The 23,261-nt window shown below is 46.2% G+C and overlaps 1 protein-coding gene across 1 annotated transcript in view; it reads left to right on the top strand.

The window, feature by feature from the left end:
* The window catches only part of CCDC183 (coiled-coil domain containing 183), a 211,951-nt gene extending 203,337 nt beyond the window's left edge, over window positions 1-8,614 (top strand). Inside the window, exon 15 of the mRNA XM_029614015.1 lies at window positions 8,503-8,614. Coding sequence (XP_029469875.1) covers window positions 8,503-8,531 — 29 coding nt within the window. The 3' untranslated portion in view covers window positions 8,532-8,614. The remainder of the gene's footprint in view (window positions 1-8,502) is intronic.
* Window positions 8,615-23,261: the final 14,647 nt, after the last annotated feature.

Below are 23,261 nucleotides of genomic sequence, written 5' to 3'. Positions count from 1 at the left end.
ATAGTGTGGCCAAGATGGCTGCTGCCATCGCAGGAGACAGCACAGCTCCGGTGGCAGAGGCCCTCCTAAAAATATCTGCTAGGGTTGCTGAACTGCTGGATGCCAGGCTGTTAAAAATTCAATCCTCCATGGAGGAAATAAAGAATGCAGTAGAGTGGCAGGCTAAAAGGCTAGACGAGGCGGAGCATAGAGTATCTGATCAGGAAGACCGGCTGCATATTGTGGAAAGGCAAGTACAAGACCTAACCACGCAAAATTCCTCACTGCTGTACCGTTTACAGGATCAAGATAATAGGAACCGGCGTAACAATATCAAAATAATTGGCCTTCCAGAATCCGTGTCAGACCAAGAATTGTATGATCTTATTGAAGTCTGGCTGCCAGCTCAGGTGGGTCTGACTTTGATTTCTGGTTGCTTGCGCTGCGAAAGGGTACACAGAATGGGGCTGACCAGGGAAGCGACTTACAAGCCTCGGCCTGTGATGGCCAGAATTTTAAACTGGTCCCACAAAATTCAACTTATGAGAGCCTTTCGGCAGCACAGGGGTGTGGAATATCAGGGCCACTGGATCATGCTGTTTCATGATTTCTCCGCAGCAGTCTCAGCACAGCGTAAAGCTATGTCTCCTGCATGCACAGAGTTAGACAAAAGGGGGATCCAGTTTGCACTACTTTTTCCTGCCAAACTCCGAGTGCAGCACAATGGTACTACCCTGTTTTTCTCTAAAAAGGAGGAAGCCAATTCTTTTATATCCTCGCTGGAACAAGTCAATGCTACTTGAATGATGCAGCTCTGCTGGACTGAAATTCACCAGCAAGTCAGGTCTTCAAATTCCTAGCGGTGTGAGCCTGCTGGCTCTGCATTTGCAAAAGACTTTGTTTTTCAATTTACTGTAGTTACCCCATGCCTGACTTTGGGCCCCTAATTAAGGGTACAATTCTCGTCTCCTCACTAGAGATGTGCTTCGTTTTTTTCTACCGGGTCGTTTTTCGGTTCGAATACTTCGTGGTATAATTCGGGTCTTCTCGTTTCGTTTTCGGTTCGTTTGCCCGAAAACGAAACGAGAAACCCGAAACCGGACCGAAAAACGAATCGGTAACGAAGCGAAAAAAAAACCACCCCAAGCATTTAAAAACATTTTTAAGCATTTTCGTACATATATAACAACCCCCCCCATCCCGATCCCTCCCCAAGACTTACGAAGATCCCTGGTGGTCCAGCGGGGTCCCGGGGTCCATTTTCCCTCCGTGCCCGGTGTGCTGTGCTGCAAGCCGTGCGCCTCAAAATGGTGCCGAATAGCCCGAACTACCATGTCACAGGGGCTTTCGGCGCTATTGGTCAGCCCCTGTCACATGGCCATCGGCGCCATCTTGTGCTCCTATCATGTGACAGGAGCTGACCAATGGCGCCGAAAGCCTCTGTGACATAGTATGGGCAAAGGCTATTGGCGCCATTTTGGTTACTGGCAGCCGAAAACGAAATCGCTTTCGGACCCTTGCTGGACCCCCAGGGATTATTGGCAAGCCTTGGGGGGGTCAGGAGCCACGTGTAACAAGCAGAGAAATGCAGAAATTCTGAGTTAAAGCGAGCGCAGGTTAAATCTGCTTGCGACTCAACTTCAGCCAACAAGCAAGAGGCTGACCGGATACGGAATGCCTTAAACAATGCTCTGCACCAGAGAGCGTCGAAATCCTTAAGATATTTTAAATATCAATTATTTAAACATGGGAATGTTCTGGGTAGGCTTCTCGCGAACTTAACCAGACCTCGCAAAACCAAGTCTTTTATTGCAGGGATTAAGGGTAGTGATGGTACCTATCATACTGATCCACATAATATTGAAGCGAGTTTTGTAAAGTATTACAAGTCGCTATAAGCATCTAAACCTTTCCCTCGATTGTAGTGGGAAGCTTTTTTTCAACATCTAAATTGGCCAAACCTGCCTGGAGACACCCTCCATACATTAAATGCCCCCATTGTGGACTCTGAAATTTTTGCTTTCATACAGAAACTGAAAAAGGGCAAGGCAACTGGGCCTGATGGGCTAAGTAATGAGTTTTACACAATCCTAAAGTTCCCATTATTGAATAGTTTAACCTCATATTATAACTCTCTCATTCAGAGTAAGAACCTCCCACCGGATGAAAATTGTTCCACTATCATTTTATTGCCAAAACAAGGAAGGGATTTACAAGAGGTGGGATCTTACCGGCCCATTTCTCTAATAAATGTGGACATCAAAATTCTTGCAGCAGTTTTGGCAGCTCGGCTCAGCATTATCTTGCCCACCTTGGTGCACTCAGATCAGACTGGCTTTGTTTCTCATCGCCAAGGGGTGCAAAATGTGAGACGGCTCATTCTTGCCCTAAATTACTATCCCCAGGAGGAAGCTCTTATTCTAAGTTTGGATGCCGAAAAGGCTTTTGACTCCTTATCCTGGGACTATATGTTTTGGGTGCTTCAGCAATATGGGATAACTGGGGACTTTGTTACGTGGCTACAAGTTCTGTACAATAATCCTAGTGCCAAAATTCTTATTAACGGAGGTTTATCGGTCTCCTTCCCTCTGCAATGTGGGGTTTGGCAAGGGTGCCCACTTTCCCCTCTACTATTTGTACTGGCAATAGAGCCACTAGCTGAGAAGTTACGATGGGACAAAGGATTTTGGGGAATCAGTTTGAGTGGACATCCCGTTAAACTTGCTTTGTTTGCAGATGACATTCTGCTCTTTGTCGGACGACCCCGGCAGAGTGTGCCTGTAATACTCTCTATTTTTACACAGTTTCGGGATATAGCGGGCCTTCACATTAATTTTTCAAAGTCAGAAGCATTCACGGCTTCCACAGACGTGGCCTGGCTCCTTCCCCTTCAAATGGGCACCTGGGAAACTAAAATATTTAGGAGTATGGATCCCCAGAGAATTGGATAAGCTCTATGAGTGTAACATATGTGAAACCTTGGCATCCTTGGGGCGGCAGTTGCAGGCCTGGCAGTCTCTTCCCCTCAATTTTGCAGGGCGTTGTGCTCTAGTTAAAATGATGGTTGTTCCTAAATTGCTATACAAGTTACACATGCTTCCCCTTTGGCTTAAGGTTTATGATCTTAATAAATCGCAGAGGGGGTTGATCCAATTTATATGGGCGGGTAAGCATGCACGGATTGCCTATCAAACACTAGTGCACCCAAAGGCTCTGGGTGGGTTGGGCCTGCCTGATTTCCGTGCTTACAATGTTGCTTGTCAGATGCGTTTTATTGGGGAATGGATTCTTGATGAATATACTTACTGTGAAGAAGGGATGTTAAATCATATGACTTGGCCCTGGTCTCCTCTCTATGTGGTCCAAGCTCCTGCGGCCAGGGTACAATCTCTCAATATTCCCAAATGTTTTTTTTATCCATGCCGCAGGGCCTGACGGTGGCTCCGTTGGCTGTATAGATTGCCGGGCTTGTTCTTATTGTTTACCCCGTTGGTGGGTAACTGTGATTTTCAGCCTGGTATTACCACCAGTGGCATCTTCAAGACTTGGGCTCGCTGTGGACTTAGGTATGCCTTTCATTACTTTGAAGAAGACGTCCCTCAAGTGTTACAATATACAACTATGGTTGAGAATTACAAGTTACCCCGTAAGTTTTTCTTTGCCTACCTACAAGCTCGCCACTACTTGCAGGCTTTTCGCTGGCAATCAGAGGAGTATGCACGCGAAACTGCTTTTGCTAAAACACTGGTTGAGTGTGCGTACTTACATAATTCTATACAGGGCTGGAGTAGACTGATTTCAAATACGCGATTGACTTCTCATATTGATCTTGTGGCCCGCTACTGGACGCCGTTTTGTGCAAAAGATGTTACAGTTTCCTTCCTTACTTCATGCTTCACTTCTCTACATAAACGACTGAAGGACTGCGGGTTGCGCGACCTGCAATTTCGGATTATCCATCATACTATTTGTGATGTGCGCCGTTTTCGAATGGGTCATCTCTCCTCTCCACTCTGTATTAAATGTTCCACAACAGAGGGTACCATGTTGCATCGGCTGATTCTCTGCTCTTCCCTGGAGACTTTCTGGAAAATTTACTGGCCTGTGTCAATAAATGTATTCAGATACCTTTACGATTGTCTGCTGTGCTCCTATTGGCAAGACCGCAGGCGCTCCTTGTGAAATGTACGGGGGCACAGGATCGCTTTGGCAGGACTGCTTTTCTACTAGCTTGCCGAACAATACTTGCTGAGTGGATTGAATCTGTGAGTACACCCTCACTTGTGGCCTGGCACCATCGCATGATGGACATGATTTTGCTGGAACGCATGGATTTTCCCAAGTCTCCTCAGCCTAGGGATAAGCAATATGCAGATTACTGGGCTTGCTATTACTCTTCTCTCACCTTGGATTTCCAGACTCAATTGCTTACAGCAGGATATATTGAAACTTGGTACACCAACTCTCCCGGGGCGAGTAACTCCTGAGTAGCCTTGGTACTAAATTCTCTTGATCAGGGTTTCTCTTTCCCTAAATGTTTTTAGGGCTCTTGGGCAGGGGTTGGGGGGGGGGGGGGGCCGCGAATGTGGTTGGAAGGTGAGGTGGTTGTCTGAATGGGGTGTATGTGGTGTGTTTGGTTTGTGCAGTTTGAATGTGTTGGGAGTGGTGGAGGTTCTGGTTGCTTATTGGGGTGGGTATTGTTACTAAACAGGAGGCCAGCATCACTACTGTACTGTTTGTTCTCTTGTTGCTATTGTTTTTTAATATGTTGCAGTGCTAGTGGAAATGCTTGTCTCTACAATAAAAATGATTTTGCAAAAAAAGATAGCATCAGTCTGTTTATTTACAGGTGGTATGGTGCAGGGATGTTCCCATAGCCTGTGTTGCAAGTCCACAAGAACTTCGTGAACTGGTATTGCCAGGACTTCTTTAGGTGGATCCACAAACTGCAATACTTCCAGTGTTTTATGTCTAGTATCTTCTTTGGATACTAGCTGAAAAGTGATAGTGTCAGCCATCTCTTTAATGAAAGTAGAGAAAGAGAGGTCCTCTGGAGGGGATTTCCTTCTTTCTTCCGGAGGAGAAGGATCTGAGAGGACTTCCTCCGAGGAAAAGTCGGTATCTGGATTATCCCAAGTGTCCGATGAATGTGGACGAAGAGGAGTCGATGGAAGAGGAAAAGATGGCATCGACGGCATTGAGGGTTTCACCGGTGGTCTCGATGGAAACAGTGGAGAAAACAATGGTCTTGAACGAGAGATTCCCGATGAACCTGGTATAGGCTCAGGCATCGGTACATCCTTTGTTATCTCTTCTTCCATCGGTCTTGGCATCGGAGCATCGGGTGGTTGCACCGGAATGACATCGATGAGTGTCCAACTTTGCTAGTATTGATGTTAAGAAGGACATATCTGGCACCGGTGTTGGTATAGGCATTGGTGCTGGTGAGGGTAATGGTCTCAGTGGTTGAACCGGAACCGGCGATGGACTCGGTGACGGTATCGGAATCGACACCGGTGACGGGGGTGGAACCGATGTCGGCGATGGAACTGGCATCGAAGGTGGAACCGTCATCGGTGCTGGCATCGAAGGCATGTCTCGGAGTGCATCTCGAACTGCCTGGCGGATATAACCATCCAGTTCTGCCCTCATAGCTGGTGAAGTCAGAGCAGCTACGGGGGGAGGCAGTGAAGGCGATACCGGTATCTCCACAGGTCCCTGTGGAGGTACGGTTCCCGGCACCGGTATCGGTGGGGATTGCCTAGGAGTTGAAGGCCTCGAAGGCCGTAGAGACTCCTCTCTCCGAGGTTTCTTTGGAGTTGGTTCGATAATTATCAAGGGAACTCCGGTTATCGGGTCCAATTCCGGATTCTGAGGCCTCCGATGTCAGTCGGTTCTTCTGTCGATGTTCGATGCCTTTTTCCATTGTAGATGTAGACTTTATCGATGACCGTGAAGGGGTCGGTGAAGGCCAATCATCTGCTTCATCCGGGCGACGTCTAGTTTTCAGGACGACTTTTCTAATCGCTCCAGCCAGAGACGATTATGTCGAAGTTGAAGTTGACGGCATCAGTTGAAGATGAAAAAGATGTTCCATCTTTTCCATGTGCGCTCGTCTGCCTTTCGGCGTCATCTCGGTGCATCTCGGGCACATCGACACATCATGTCTCTCGCCGAGACAGAGTACACACTCGATGTGTGGGTCCGTTATAGACATAGTGCGGGAGCAATTCGAGTACTTTTTAAAACCGGTAGCCATAACGAAGGCGAGACAGCCGTCGATGACCTTCTGACTAGGTTTAATGATAACGGAACCGACCAGAAAAAAATAAATCACTCACCGACGGTGGAAAGAGGGAGACCCCTATGGTGGGATAATTTTTTCTGAAATTTCTGAAACTATTTTTGTAGTGAATATTCACCACACAGGGCTCCTTATCTGTGAGGTTAACAACAGCATGGAAAAAAGAAGACTGAAGGGAGACCCCTGTGGCTCGAGAGATCATGGCATGCTGGGCATGCTCAGTGGGCTCAGGATGCCAGTCAGAAGTTTCTAGAAACTTTGACAGAAAGTTTTCTGTGATAGGGCTCCATCAGTGACATCACCCATATGTGAGGACTAGCATCCTGCTTGTCCTGGGATAATAGGGATCTCTCTCTCTCTTTCAAACCGCCTCCTCTCGGCCCTGGTGAGCTTGCTCCTTCAACCCCAGCCCCCCTTACAATAAATTTCCTAGTCAACCTTGTCCCCCCTCCCTCCACTTATCGAAAAGCCCCCAAGTCTAACCCCATATTCCTAGTGATCCTCTCCCTGGAAAATCACCCTCTCCAGCAACTCTTCTCTTCAGCCAGTAAAGAACAGGCCTCCTCTTCAAGCCAGAATCTGCTGGCTGCCCTCTGCTTTGGTGAAGGGGGGTGGCAGGAGCAAGTTGGTGTTATCCTTGGACAGAGGTATAGAGCCTGAAATTCAAAATCATGGCCTGCTCTTTGACGCCTCATGGGTGGACAGGAGCAACGTCACATGTGCTCCCTACTCTCTCCCTTTTCCCAACACACCCACTCCTTCCTCCATCCCCTCTGATTACTCGGACTGTGCCCTCCCTCTGATCATCAAACTCAAATCTCATTGTTCCTCCTATCCTCTCACACCCTGCAGCATCTTTGATCCCCTCACTCACTCTTTCCCTCTTTGCCCCACATAGCCCAAAGCCCTGATTCTTTCACTCGTACTTTTGTCCTCCCACATCCCATAACACAATTTCCTTCCCCTTTCTCTGATCTGTTCACTCACCCAACATCTCCTTTCATCAGCAGCAGAGGCAGCAGGGCCTGGGATGATGGCACATTAAGTGTGAAGCCAATACATCCCAGACTTCCAGAAGCATTGGGGCTGACAGGCATTCACCCCATATCCTGTTTTTACCTTGATGCTGTCCCTGACAGCCTCCTAAGTTGTGATGGGAAATTGCCCAAAAATCAAACCCATGTGGCTGTTTTTGTCTCAGGGTAAGCAGCTCCAGCACTCTGGGGCCGATGCAATTAAGTACGCTCACCCAAGCACACTGTATAACCCGCAGTCGGACGCGGGATAAATAGGCGCTAATCCACCCCCTAATGCAATAGGGGGATTAGTGCCTATTTAACGTGCATCCAATGCGGAGTGAATGAGATAGCGCTCATCAATACAAATGCATGTGAATGAGCCTATTACTCATTCACTCCGCATGCAAAAAGATACATGTGCGTCTCAGACACACATTTATTGCTCAGGTATTAACGCCTGCCTGGAGCAGGCGTTAATACCTGAGCATTTGCATGTTGAAGGCGCTATTAGGAGCCGCAGGTTGGACGTGCATTTTCCTCCCCTTACTGAATAAGGGGTAAGGGAAAATGTGCGTCCAAGAGCAGGCTAACAGTGCACTCCGATGGAGCGCACTGTACTGTATTGGCCTGAAAGTTATTTGGAGTAGACTTAGATAGTGATTGATTAGAAAACTTTAAGAAGAGCTGAAAATTAAGAGGCTGGAGTTATTAAGGTTTCCTCTTCTCATCATGAATTTTATTATGTTCTGTTCTTCCTAAACATAGCTTAGATTGTGGCATGAGGTCCAGTGTTCTGCTTGGTGATCAGTATTGATAGTGTTGCCAGATTTTAAATGTGGTTTATAGCCAAAGTAAGACACTTTGTAGCACAAAACAAGCCCAAGTAATCTGTGGAAAAGGAGGTCCCAAGCCCAAAAGTAGCCCTGTCTTCAAAAGATGAAATAAAGGTTAAATATTCCATTTAAAATCAGAAATGTATCTCAATCTTGATGGTGGAATTTTAAGTTCTGCAGAGGCATATGAACAGAATGCTGCGCAGGACTTAAAATTCCATTGTCAAGAATGAGATGTTTCTAATTTTAAATTCAATGAAAATTTGCTTACAAACATATAAAAAATGGTTGATGGACACAGATCAATGATTACATATAAGGCAAACAAAAGTGTTCAACTTGTAATGCCTAGTTCTGTCTATAACAGTTAATAGGGAGTACAGCAGCGTCTCCTGAAGATAATTGTTTTCCGGATTAAATGCAAAGCACTGGGGACACTAACGAGTGGTTCCAAACAAAGGCAAATTCATGATGGCTCCTACACAACTGGCCTTATCGCTCATCTTTTGGGCTCCTGTCTCTCCCAACGCAGCCCATGTGGCGAAACACGGTCCGTGTCGAAGGACCAAAAATCTGTTCTCTTCAAGCAACTGTGAATAAACAATGAATATGTTAAAATTAATTCTTTGTTAAGTCTCTTCGACTGAGTTCTGTAAGACAAGGTTCCATGAACGTAACCAGCGCTATACTACCTACTACTGTGGTCTGTGTACACAGTAAAACATTACACATCCATCCCAACAGGTAATAGTGTAGGTTCTCCATGGCCCATTTAACTGCTAGGCATTATTTTTCTATAGTCAGTGTTTTTCATTATCTTGTAACTTATGACTAAGATATAGTACAGGGTGCACCTCTTCTCCCATGCTCTGGGATAGAACTGCCCCAACCCTAAGTCCAAGGCATCAGAGCTTAAAATGAACAGGAGCTTAAAGTCCATGCTATGTAAAATGGGATGTTCACAAAGGGGTAGATTTTATAATTTTGCGCGAGCACGTAATTTTGTTCGCGCACCAGGCACAAACAAAAGTACGCTGGATTTTATAAGATACGTGCGTAGCCGCGCGTATCTTATAAAATCCGGGGTCGGCGCGCGCAAGGGGGTGCACATTTGTGCAACCTGCTCGCGCCGAGCCCAGCGCGCGCTGCCTGTTCCCTCCGGAGCGGCCTCGGAGGGAACTTTCCTTCGCCCTCCCTTCCCCTACCTAACCCACCCCCCCGGCCCTATCTAAACCCCCCCCCCCTTACCTTTGTTGCACGATTTACGCCTGCTAAAAGCAGATGTAAATCTGCGCGCGCCAGCGGGGTGCTGGCGCACTATCACCCGACCCAGGGGCTGGTCCGGAGGCCTCGACCACGCCCCCGGGCCGGCACCACGCCCCCGGACCCGCCCCCGCAACGCCACGTCACGCCCCCGAAACGCCGTGTCATTTTAGGACATGCCCCCGACACGCCCCTTTTACAAAGCCCGGGACTTACGCACGTCCGGGGCTCTGCGCGCGCCAGCAGCCTATGCAAAATAGGCGCGCCGGTGCCCTGCGCGTGTAAATCCGGCCGGATTTACACGCGCAGGGCATTTAAAATCCGCCCCAAAGCTTCTTCTTTAATTCCTCAAAAGCCTTTTCTGTGGCTGAATCCCACCGGACTTGATTAGGTTGGTCCATTTTCAGCAAGTTGGTCAAGGATGCTGTAAGATCCACATAATTTGGAATGAATCTTCTATAGTACCCGGCTAGTACTAAAAATGCCCATACCTGCTTTTTTGTTCTAAGTCTAGGAGTTTTTTCCACCTCTATTTTCTTAACCAAGGGTCTTATGGTCCCATTCCCTATAATGTGCACTAAATATTGTATCTCCATCTGTGCTAATGTGCACTTCCTTGGGTTTGTGGTCAACCCTGCTTGACATAGGGATTATAGTACCCCCGTTAAATGTTCAATGTATTCCTGCAAAGTTTGGTAGAAAATGATTACATCAGCCAGGTAAGCTCTGATGTAAGCATGGTGCTGCCTTAGTACCAGGTTGATTGCATGCGAGTGCCCCGTGAACCCCAAATGGGAGGACTTTAAGCTGGTAAAACTCCTGTGGATGATGAATGCCATGGAGATTTTCCAAAATCCCTTAGTTAAGTCTAAGGTTGACAGATAGTGTGCCCCCCCTCTCAATTGCTCAAGGTCCTTAATTCTTGGCACTGAGTATGTGTCAAAGCACAATATGGCATTTACTTGAACAAAATCAATACAGAAATGGGTAGATCCATCAAATTTAGGGACTAATACTATGGGGCTTGTCTATTCACTATGCAATTCCTCGATTACTCCTACCTTCAACATTTCATCCAACTGTTTATCAATTTCATTTTTTTTAGCTTCAGGAATCCTATATGGCTCCTGCCTTATTTTTCAGGTTCTGTATATATCTTGTGTTGGATTATCTGAGTTTCCCCAGGCATACTGGAAAACACGTTGGAAAATTGCTCTATTAGTGTCTTACTATCTTACTGCTGGTTTGTGGGGGTCATGTCAGTACCTACTTGTATTATATCCTTTTCTGCACCCCTGTCTATCTCTGGGCTGAGATCCTCCTCCTCATATCTGGGGTTGCCCGTTCCTAGCACATCCCACTCAACCCAGGATTTCAGCCAATTGACATGGAAGACCTGTGTCTTATTTTTCCCTTGCATAACATTGTAATCCACAGGGCCGAGGTGGTTGCATATTTTACACGGGCTCCTCTAGCGGGCTAGCATTCAGTTAGGAGAGGTGGGTACTAACACCAGTATTTTATACCCGACTTGAAATGCTCTCTCTCTTGCCACCTTATCATAAAAGGTCTTCTGTTGCTCTTGAACTTTTTGAAAATTTTCTTGGGTTATTCATTGTGTTTTCTATAACCTGTCTCTCAGCTGCAGTATATAACTGAAAATGTTTGTCTGATGAGGTCTGACCCTCCCCAAACTCTCCCAGAGCCCGTAAAACTCCTTGGGGGTGCCTCCCAAAGAGTAGCTCAAAAGGTGAAAATGCACTTCAGCTCTGGGATACACCTCTAACTGTAAATAAAAGGAATGGGATGAGCTGGTTCCAATTTCGCAAGTCCCCCTCGCTGCATTTATGTGGCATTATTTTTATGGTTCAGTTGAATCATTCTTTGAGCCCATCTGTTTGAGGGTGGTAGGTGCCAGTCTTGCAGTGTCGGATCCCAAAGGTGGCCCATACCTTCTTCAGTAATTGGGACATAAAATTTGTTCCTCTGTCAAAATAATCTGGGGGAACCCTACTTGGCAGAAAATTCTAATCAGTTCCCCCACTATGATTTCAGCTGAAGTAGTTTGCAGGGGTACCAGGTTGTGTAATCCACCATCACCAAGATTTATTCATAGCTCCTCACAATCCTTTCTAGAGGGTCTACTGTGTTCACAGCCAACAGCTCTCAGGGTTGGGCAATTACTGGTAGAGGGACCAAGGGACTCCGTTTTGGTTTGTCCTTAGCGGTTTTCTACAAACAGGGCAGGAGGAACAATAATCCTTTATAGCTGGGCTATTCGTGACCAGCAAAAATGCTCTATTAGTTGAGCCAGAGAGGCTTTACCTCCCAAGTGCCCTTGCCATAGGAGTGTCATGGGTGAGGGACAACACTGTCCCCTGAAAGACCTTTGCCACCAGCAACTGCTTCCTTGCCAAACTTCTTCACTAATCTTACAATATGGGTATGCTTCTTCACATTTATTAAAGCATTTTTCTTCCATATTTCTCCTCACATCCTGAATTACAGTATCCATTTTGTGTTCTTCCCTGAAGTCTGATAGCTTCTTATAGCATTTTAGGCCCCAACCCTACTATTCCCCTGCTGTCTTTCGTGCTCTGCCTGCCCTCTTTCCTGCCTCTAGTTGGGGATCCTCCCCATTTCTGGTCTTTAGGTTTCCTGGTACTTTCCAAATCTGAAAAAGGGAATATTTTCCCCAGTTCATCTGATCCTTCTATCACCTCTGGCTCACTGTTTCCATGAGATTGAGCTCTTGCAGCAACCCAAGTTTCTTGGTCTAGAATTGGCCTTGCAGCTCCTCCCACTCCCTTCCTAAAATCAGCAGAAAGGGGAGCATTTTCACTACTGCCAGTTTTAGCTTTATTTCCTTCCCCTCCCATCCCACTGTGACCTCAGTCAGGGAGCAACTGTAGATGACCCCATATACACACCGGACCTGCAATCAGAGATTGGTTGCTCCCTGTGTCTAGAATTGCTCTCATCTGGGCCCCATTCATGCTTACTTCTCTGGTGAACCATTCCTCTTGTCCACCTTTTATTATCCTCTCCAGTTTTCCCAAGCCAGTAAATGCCCCTCCACCCACAGATAAAACACCTGAGTGCCCCCCCACCCTTCCTCCTGGAGGAAAACCTCTTACTTTAAATCCTGCGGGGCTTCTATCCTCCTTTCTCCGGGATGGACCAGGTTTTTCCATCCCCTTTCTCCAAGGGAACCCCTTAGTCTGTGCCAATCTGATGCTCAAAGTCCCTTCTCTTGTAGCTTCCCTGAACCGGACCTCTATACTAGGTTTCCTATTGGGATTGATGCCCTTGTCTGAGTTCAGGAACTATTTGCTACATTGGATAGCCTCTCCCAACTCAATGGGTTCCTACTGATCCACCTAATTCCTTGTAGAGGAGTGTAAGATAAATATCTTACTGCTCAAGTATTAAGGATGGTAATACCTCTTTACTGCTTCGGAACTCAGGATGCAGCCACCGGTTTGCTAGATCCTTTAATTTCTGCATCATTACTTGGGGTCTTTCTCATTTTCCTATCCTCAAACTCCTAAGCTTCCTGTGATATGCCTCTGGAGTGAGCCCTAGGTAATTGATAATGGCTGCTTTTACCTCGCTATGGTCTTTATCTAGGGTCCTATAAGCTGCCTGAATTTCACCTGTCAGTTGGTACGCTAACCTAAAAGCCTACTGCTCCCTGGGCCAACCAACTATCTCTGCAACCCTTTTGAATGTGACCAGGAAGGCCTTGGAACTGTTCTCAGGTCCCAGTTTGGGCAGTCAATCCCTTTGGAAGCCCACCCATTCCACTCTCAGTGTTTCTGGATGTAAATGGTGCTTCTCCCACCTCCTCCTGTAGAGACAGACACTGCTATTATTGGACTAAAGTGAGTGTGTCCCTGGCTAGTTCTTCAAACGGTCTTAGAAGGGGCAGGTTTTGCTCACTCTGGTGTTAGATGGCCTCCTGCACCAGTTGGCTTGTAATGTCTTGCTGCTTTTGCAGTTGCTTGATCAACCATGCTAGAAGCTTCTTGGTCTCTATTCCGGTCTCTGGGTTCCTCCTACAAACAAACAAAAAAACAACTCAAGTGTGGACCTTCATGAGAGAAGGCAGAGTGGGGTTTCTAGGTAAACAGTTCTGCCTTTCTCCTCTTCCCCCAAGCTCCCCTCCTTATCAGAAATTAATGTCAAGCTCACCTGATACTCTCAGTATAGCAACTCCACCTCCAGAGAGGTCTCCGGCTATCCTTCCCCTCAAGGCGTAGGTATCCTTACCTCCCAATTTCTCAACTGTAGGCCTTGCCAGGGTCTGTGGGGGTCCTTGCTGCTTCCTTCTCTGCTCTCTGTATGGTCTCGAGAGATACTTCTGTCACCAATTCGTAAGACTCCATCTCCTTGTATCTTGATTTACTCCACAGCTGAAGTTGCCAAGGGCAGATTCTAACTGCACTATCCTAGGATAACCAGCTGGTAGTTGGAATACCCATGCACAGCTCCCCTCTTCTCACTCCACCATTTGCTTTCACAAGTCTTTACCTTCTTGTAGCTCCTCCTCCCTAATTAGGTTAGTTTCTGATTCCAGACGCTCGTGACTTGCTTCTCAGCTGCTTCCCTGGGGCCTCTGGGAGTTGTCATTTTTACCTCCCCTAGCCGCTTTTTTTCTTATCCATGATTCTCTTAGAGTCTTCCTCTAGTCTGACTTAGAGAATGGGACATATGTCCCATTACAGTAATACACTAGCAAATAAGTTATATTCAAGAAAAATGTTTCCATAGCTGTTCTCACGCACCACAGGGGGGCCATTATGAGAGGATAACAATTGTTTTAAATAATAAAATGAAGAAGAAATGTCTGTTTATGCAAGTAATCTGCAGAGGTCTATCTGTACTTAAAAAGAAAAATGTTGGGCACTCTAGTCTATTTTTACAACTTTCCAATGATTTAGATGAAGCTCAAATCGCCATTAAAATGCAAAGGACCCAAGTGATAGAAGCTACAAATTCCTGGTTAGCTGTTAGTAAACAGGAATCCAATTAAGCATTTAAAAAGTGAATTGGCCTCCCAGGGACAAGTTAACAATTCAATGTCCTGCCAACCGTTTCTATCTTCCCTTTTGCCCCTCCTGATTACCAAGACCTCCTCACTGCATGACACCAACACAGTATACTGAACAAAAGGTAAAACAAAAGTTTGCATGGCAGGGCTAAGACGTGGCAAAATTACAGAAGTTGATCAGATAATAGGGTTATGGCTAAGTTGGTGCATCCAGATCAGATGGGGTTCATCCCGGGGAGGATGGCTGCCCATTATGTGCGCAAAACTATAGATTTAATTTGGGGTAAAAGAATTGCACACCCGTGCAGTCTTCCTCGCAGTGGACGCCAAAAAGGCATTTGATTTGGTGCACTGGCCTTTTTTGTTTTGGGTTTTACAGGGGATGAATGTTGGTCCATTTTTCCTCAGTTGGCTTCAGTTATATTCTAATTGCATGGCCTGCATGAAAGTTAATGGGTCTTACTCCAGACCTTTCCATATTCAACGTGGGTCGTAGGAAGGGTGCCCTTTATGATTTGCTCAGTTCCTACAGCCTTTTACGTTACAAATCAGGAAACAGGATGCCTGGGGTTAAGGTGGATGAATGAAAATATAAGCTCTGACATTTTATTTACTTTAACGGACCCTATTCTATCCCTGGGGCGGCCATGGTAGCATTAGATTTTAGCAGGGTTTCAATGTTTCAAACTAAATATAGAGAAATCTGAATTGCTAAGTCTTACAGTAGTTGAGGACCAACTTTCCATGCTACAAACCAGGATTCCACTCAAATGGGCTACTCAAAGTATTAAATATTTAGGGATTTGAATTAGCAGTCACCTGGAGGTTTTATTTGCATTGAATTATAAACCCTTAGTGAAATCAATTAGTCAGGATTTAGATGTTTGGTCTGGGTTCTCCTTACCATGGTTTGGTAGAATTGCCTCTGATAAAATGAATGTTCTACCTAGATTCGACTACGTTTTTCAAACTATTCCAATTTTCATCCCCTCTAAGGTCCCACAGAATTGGCAACTGCATATATTTTTCTTTTATTTGGAAATGTAGACCACCCCCCGGGTGGCTAGAAAGATAATTTTCCTCTCGAAAGTGCAGGGTGGACTGGATGTCTCTAATCTACACTGGTACTATGCAGCAGCCCAACTTCAGGCAATATTAGATTGGAACAGAAAGAGTGAACAAAAATTATGGGTACTAATTGAACAATCATTGGTGGGGTCTATGCCGCTCTGGGATTATATTTGGCAACCCCGGGAGACCTGGTTGAAAATACCATGGCTTCTTCCAACCATGAGTCTTACCCTGCAGGTATAGAGACAATTGAAATTCATCATGGGGGGTAATCGTAGATACTTTTTAGTTCTGCTATTATAATTCTTTCTCTGTGAGACTGTCACTCATCATTTTAGACATTGGATAGCTCAGGGGTGACCCAATTTGGCAGGGTTTGGAGTGTACAGCAGTTCCTCACCTTTCAGGAACTTCAGGACAAATTTAGTTTGGAGGTGGGGGAAGCCTTTCAATATTTACAATTTCGCCATTTTACGGTAAAGGAGGGGATCAAGGAGAATCTAATGTTGGGTAAAACCCAATTTGAATATTGGAGTGATCATGTTGATTATATGACAGGTATGGTTTCTAATATTTATAAATTTCTTAATAAAGATTTACATGAGCGGACTTCTTTTGTTTTGGCATGGGAGAAAGATTTGGGGAAGAAATTGCAGACAAGGAATGGGACTGTATCTTTCTACACACACACAAAAAAAAAGAGTTTGATTTTGGCTATTATGTCAGAAAACAGTTATAAGGTTCTAATTAGGTGGTATTTAACTCCAGTGCGTATCCAGAAAGCATATCTGAGTATGGATATTTCATGCTGGAAAAAGTGTGGGAACAGAGGAACCTATCTTCATTTGTGGTGGGAGTACCCCCGAGTATCTTTATTTTGGAGAGCTTTCTCCTTTATTGAAGGGATTCTAGGTTTCCAATTAATATTTGCCCCTGAAAATGTGATATTGAAATTACCCTTAGCTATCCCAAGAGATAACTGGCGATTGGTTCATCAGGTTTTGCTTTCCGCTAGGTGCAAGTTAGCGGGGTGGGGGGGAGGTGGAAATCCAGATACTATTCCTTCCATTGATATTATTAAACACTTGAAGTGGGTTTGCTTTCCATCAGGCCTATACAGTAACATTCACGAGAGAGTGGGCGAGCGCCCGCTCTCCCGGCGCGTGCACAGGCCACTGTCCTGTGCGCGTGATTCAGTAAACCAAAATATTTAAATTAGGGCCTGCTGTAAAAAGAGGCGCTAGGGACACTAGCACATCCCTAGCGCCTCTTTTTGAACAGGAGCAGCAGCTGTCAGTGGGTTTGACAGCCGATGCTCAATTTTGCCGGCGTCAGTTCTCAAGCCCGCTGACAGCCACGGGTTCGGAAACCGGATGCTGGCAAAATTGAGCGTCCGGTTTTCAACCCGCGAGCCGATTTAATTTTTTTTTTTAATTTTTAACTTTTTTTTAACTTTCGGGACCTCCGACTTAATATCGCCATGATATTAAGTCGGAGGGTGCACAGAAAAGCAGTTTTTACTGCTTTTCTGTGCACTTCCCCAGCACCGGCAGAAATTAACGCCTACCTTTGGGTAGACGCTAATTTCTTAAAGTAAAATGTGCGGCTTGGTTGCACATTTTACTTACTGTATCGCACGGGAATAACTAATAGGGCCATCAACATGCATTTGCATGTTGCGGGCGCTATTAGTCTCGGGGGGGGGGGGGGGGTTGGACGTACGTTTTCAATGCACTATTACCCCTTAGGGGTAGATTTTCAAACCGCGCGATTTGGCGTACTTTTGCTGGCGCATCAGGCGCAAGCAAAAGTACGCGGGATTTTAGTAGATACGCGCGGAGCCGCGCGTATCCGCTAAAGTCCTGGATCGGCGCGCGCAAGGCTATCAATTACGTATAGCCGGTGCGCGCTGAGCCGCGCAGCCTACCCCCGTTCCCTCCAAGGCCGCTCCGAAATCGGAGCGGCCTCGGAGGGAATCCTCTAACGCCCTCCCCTCACTTCCTCTACCTAACCCCCCCCTTACCTTTGTCGGGGGATTTACGTCTCCCGGAGGGAGACGTAAATCCCCACTCGCCAGCGGGCCGCTAGCGCGCCGGGACGCAACCTGGGGGCGGGTACGGAGGGCGCGGCCACGCCCCCGGACCGCCCCGGGCCGAACCACGCCCCTGGACCCGCCCCCAAAACACTGCCGACACACCCCCTAAACGCCGCGACAACCGGGCCTGCCCCCCCCGACACGCCCCCCTCGGAGAACCCCGGGACTTACGCGAGTCCCGGGGTCTGCGCGCGCCGGTGAGCCTATGTAAAATAGGCTCACCGGCGCGCAGGGCCCTGCTCGCCTAAATCCGCCCGGATTTGGGCGGATTTAGGCGAGCAGGGCTCTTAAAATCCGCCCCTTACTGAATAAGGGGTAAAGCTAGCTCGTCGAAAACACGCGTCCAAATGCTGGTTAACAGTGCGCTCCACCGGACCTGTACTGTATCGGCCTGTATATAAGCTTTCTAAGTTTTATAAGATTTGGAATCGTTACTTATGTTATCATGTGGGTCCTAGCTTTCCCTAGGAGCATCTTTGCAGTCTTAGTTTTCTTTAGAGAATCATTACTTGACTTTGCTATTCTTGTTTGGTACTATGAAAGCTATTTGTCATCTCACTGTCTTTTATTGATGAGGGGGAAGGAGGGAAGGGGAGGTTACCATTGATAATGTTTTCAAATAATTGCAATCACACCAGATTTTTTTTATATTACAATGTTTTATTGGTGACTTGTACTTGTGTGAGCAATAAAATGTAATTGATTAAAAATTTTTTTTAAAAAGTTGATCAGATTGGCCAAACATTACAATTTGTACTATCGTGAGATGGCACCACGACCAGCTGCACTTACCTCCAGATGCTGCTGACCTACACTGATGCAAAACCCTCTTGCTCATGGGTGCATGCTGCTGTTGCTGGGGGTACTCATAGGTGTGGGGGCACTCACTCATATTGAAGGTCCTGTGGCGGGAAACCTCCAGCAGTGCTGCTTGATGACATCATGGGAGGCTGCCCTTTTAAGCCTAGCCATCCCGTTTCTCAGTGCCTAAGTAACAGGTCCTCCTGCCTTGTAGTGCCTGTTGCTACTACTCTGTGTCCTGCTTTGTTATTTCCTTGCCCTGCCGGTCCTTCAGTGTCTTGTTTTTGTCTAATCTGTCTGTCTCTGACTGATTTCTGGTTCTGATCCCAGCCTTGTACACTGACCACTTTTCTGGATTGCCACCTGCCTGATCTTTAGCCTGGAACTTGACACCACCTGATTGCTGCCTGCCCTGACCTCAGCCTCAAACTCAACATCATCTGCTTGCTGCCTGCCCTGACCTCAGCCTCGAACTCAACATCATCTGCTTGCTGCCTGCCCAGACTGCTGCTCGCTACTCAACTTTCTCTGTTTAAGGGACATTCACCTAAGCCCTGCCAGCCCCTGGAACTGAAGGGCTCAATCGGCAGGAAACGGGGATGGTATAGGTGAAGCCCTAGTACCAGTATGAGCAAGTCCACCTGCTTTTGGTGTGAGCCTAATAGGTTCGCCTGCCAAGCTGGCCAACCACGCCACAGCCCAAGGGTTCACATAACAGTATGCCAAGGCCAGGAGCTCAGTGGACTCGTCCCATCTTCAGCTTGGCACTCCAGATCCAACAGCAGCAAGACCACCTTAATCAAATGACCGGCATACTACAAGTCATTGTAGCCCAAATGGAAGCCATGCAGGTCATGCACCCAATCCTGCCTCAGCACCTTCTCCCATGGCAACAACACAGCCCCCGAGATCCATGCTATACTTACCACCTCCGTCTAAGTATGAAGGAGATCCAAAGGCCTGCAGAGGCTTTCTTAATCAGTGCAAAATGCACTTTGAGCTGCAGGCCACTAGCTTCCCCTTGAACCAGACTAGTCATGCTTATTCTGTTTCTCCTAGCAAGCTCCACCCTGGCCTGGGCTTCCCATCTATGGGAATGGAATGACTGCCTGGTGAGGACTGTGTACAATTTCCTGAATCAGTTTTGAAAAGTGTTCAACAAGCCTGGTTGATTCTGTGCCACCACAGAGTTGCTTCACCACAGAGTTGCTTCGTATTGAGCAGGGCAACTGTACAGTAGAGACCCACAACATTCAATTTCAGACCCTGGCCTCAGAGCTCCGTTGGGGCAAAAATAGCCTTGCTGCCATCTTCTGGTAGAGCCTTATGGACTGCACCAAAGATGAGTTAGATGGACGAGACCTGCTGCTAGGCCTAGACAATCTTATTACACTTGTGTTTGAGTAGACCTCCGCTTTCAGGAGCCGGCCTGATAGAGAGAGGTTTTCCCAACGACACTTCAGACTGGCACTGTTTCAATATCCCCTGGTCCCCGCTGTGGATGCAGTGTCTGCCTCCCTCACAGAAGAACCTATGCAACTCAGCAGGGCACAACTCACGAAGAAGGAGAAGCTGAGACACCGGCAGCTCAATTTCTACCTCTACTGTTCTGCTCAGGGCACTTTGCTGACTGATGCCCTATGAAGGCACAAAACTTCCATACCTAGGGTTGATGGGAGAAGCAACCCAAGGCCGACTTTCTTCCTCTCTGCAGTTACTCAAACCTATTCGTCTTAGCTCCCATGATTCAGAACTGTATACAGAGGCATTTATGGACTCTGGTGCCAGAGGCAATTTCATCGATCCAGGGTTGGTTCACCAGTACAACCTTCCCACAGTGACTTTGGATAAACCAGATAATATCTCCACCGTCTGTGGGGAGTCTCTTCTGGGCCAAATGCCATGATTGCCCTATCACTTACCCTTCACACTGAGTTCCTGCTCAAGGAAAGTATTTCTCTTTGTGTGATGACCAAGGCAGTCATCCCAATCATCCTGGGCGTTAAGTCACAACTCCATTATTGATTGGCAGTCTCTACAGATTGCCCATGGAGGGTCCACTTGCCAGCAACAGTTTCTCACTTGGGTTCCTTCACTAGTACCACTAGCCCGGTCCATGACTTCTGTCCTTCTGGGTCTTCCTCCTCAGTACTCCACATTTGCCTATGTCTTCAGTAAGAAGCATGCGGAGACTCTGCTGCTGCTGAAGTCTTACAACTGCCTAATTGACCTGCTCCCAGGGACAATGTGCATTAGAGGGAGGGTCTATTCCCTTGCTGGTCTGAAAACAATAGCTATGTTGAGCTACTTTAAAGAAAACTTGGACTGAGGGTTCATCTGCCCTTCCTTCTCCCCAGCAGTGGCAGGATTCTTCTTTGATGGGGGGAAGGATAACTCCCTCAGGCCATGCATTGGTTACAGGGGTCTTAAAGCTGTAACTTGTAAGAATAGGTACCTGCTACCTCTTATCACTTAAATTTTGATCGTCTGCAGGGAGCGCAAATTTTCACCAAACTTGATCTTAGAGGGGCTTACAACCTCATCCGGATATGAGAAGAATGGAAGATAGCATTCAATACCCATGATGGACATTATGAATACCGCATAATGCCATTTGGCCTTTAAGAACATAATAAAATAAGAAGTTGCCATACTGGGTCAGACCAAGGGTCCATCAAGCCCAGCATCCTGTTTTCAACGATGGTCAATCTAGGTTACAAGTACCTGGCACATACCCAAAACATGAAGTAGATTCCATGCTTCTAATGCCAGTAATAGCAGTGGCTAATCCCTAAGTCAACTTAATTAATAGCAGTTAATGGACTTCTTCTCCAAACCTTTCTTAAACCCAGCTACACTTACTGCCCTAACCACATCCTCTGGCAACAAAATTCCAGAGCTTAATTGTGCGTTGAGTGAAAAAGAATTTACTCTGGTTGATTCTAAATTTGCTACTTGCTAACATCATGGAGTTCACCCTAGTCCTTCTATTATTCGAAAGAGTAAATAACCAATTCAGATTTACCCGTTCTAGACCTCTCATGATTTTATAGACCTCTCTCATATCCCCCCACCTCTTCTCCAAGCTGAACAGTCCTAACCTCTTTAGCCTTTCTTCATAGGGGAGCCATTCCATCCCCTTTATCATTTTGGTCCCCCTTCTCTGTACCTTCCCCAGTGCAACTCTATCTTTTTTTGAGTTGCGGTGACCTGAATTGTACACGGTACTCAAGGGTCGGTCTCACCATGAAGCGATACAGAGGCATTAAGACATCTTTCGTTTTATTCACCATTCCGTTCCTAATAATTCCTAACATTGTTTGTTTTTTTGACTGCTGAGCCAACGATTTCAATGTATTATCCACTATGATGCCTAGATCTTTTTCCTGGGTAATAGGTTCCATATTAAGAGCTAACTGAGTAACTACAAAATAAATTGAGTACCTATCTTTCTCTCTCTCCTGTATCGGGACTGGTATTGCTGCTTGTGAATAAACTAAAATATGTTTATTGTTGTTTGTACCACTTCTTTTTGTGACCCTTGCATGGGGACTGAATAAATGCTTCTTTTACTCGGGCTTATAGTTCCAGAGCATATCCCCACCGAATCACTTCTAGGATCCACTGGTTCTCCTGCCTAAATCAAACAGGGTGTCTGGTACAAAAGCCACTGCTGACTCTAGCTGTGCTGTCTGAATGCTACTGAATTGTGATAACTCTGGGTCTTCGCCCAAAGGGGACTGTTGCATGCACCCAACCAGTGCTCTTGCTACATATCTTTCACAGATGGTTGCCTAAAGAGAAAGGCTAGCCATTTCAAATTATCTCTTTAGTGGAGACTCCACCTTCCTATCCTGTCAGTCCTTAAGCGTTGCTCCACCTTTGACTGGAGCGAGTGAAATAACTAGTCCATCTGTTGTTGCAGTGGGTATGGTTTTTCCACAGCTCCCCCCCATCCTCGATTAGCGCTAGTGTCATGACTGAGGGCCCAGCATGGGCTGGAGAAGAGCTGTGAGTAACCTGCACTTCTGAAGCAATCTTTAAAACTTTATCCACATGTTTAAACTTAGCTAAAACAGGCTGAACCAGACTGCTGGTGGGAAAATGCAAGCTGCTTCCTGTGGTACTTGAATTCTAATTAACCATTGATTAGCTACAGCTGAAGTTTCAGATCTCAAGGCATGGCTTGCAGTATTTGTCAATAGAGTGGAAAACCCATAGGCAGTGGAATGGAATCTTACCACTTCTTCTTGTTCAGACTGGTTTTAAAGGTAAGTTAACCTGAGCTGGAGATGAAATAAAGATAGGTGTAGCCATTAACCTGGTGGGACCAAGAGTCAGATTGGTGGCAGAAGAAACTCAAGCACAATTATCGTTTATTAAAACAGGTACATTTGGACACATTTCTCTTAAATTATTACTTTTTTCCTCCAGTGATTTCTGCAAACCCATATTACTTTCAGAAAAAGTCAGAGCAGGTAACAGAGGCAGAGTGAAGATGCTTTTCTTTTTTTTGTGTTTGGCACTGTGGATCAAATTTGGCGCAAGAGAGTCCTGTGAATGTGTGTTAATTGAAGCCGAAGGGAAGTCATGCCTCAGGTGTGTGGCTTCCTTCTTGTTTCTACTGAAAAGGAATACTGAAGTCCTCTAATCAAGAATATATCCTTTTAACTTGCTTGCAGTATTTCTCTTTCTGAGTTCTACTGAAATATATTTCCTTCAGAAGGATTTAAAACAGGTAACTTTAACAATTGATCATGTTTTTCTGTTTTCATTGTCTGGTGGTGCATATTAACTACAGGGTGATCACTTTGGTAAGCTTGGAAGTGCTATTAAATCAAAC

The sequence above is a fragment of the Rhinatrema bivittatum genome, chromosome 8 (genome assembly GCF_901001135.1).
Source record: "Rhinatrema bivittatum chromosome 8, aRhiBiv1.1, whole genome shotgun sequence".
Taxonomy (NCBI): domain Eukaryota; kingdom Metazoa; phylum Chordata; class Amphibia; order Gymnophiona; family Rhinatrematidae; genus Rhinatrema; species Rhinatrema bivittatum.
The sequence above is the reverse complement of the archived record's forward strand: the minus strand, read 5'-3'. Positions and strand labels throughout refer to the sequence as shown.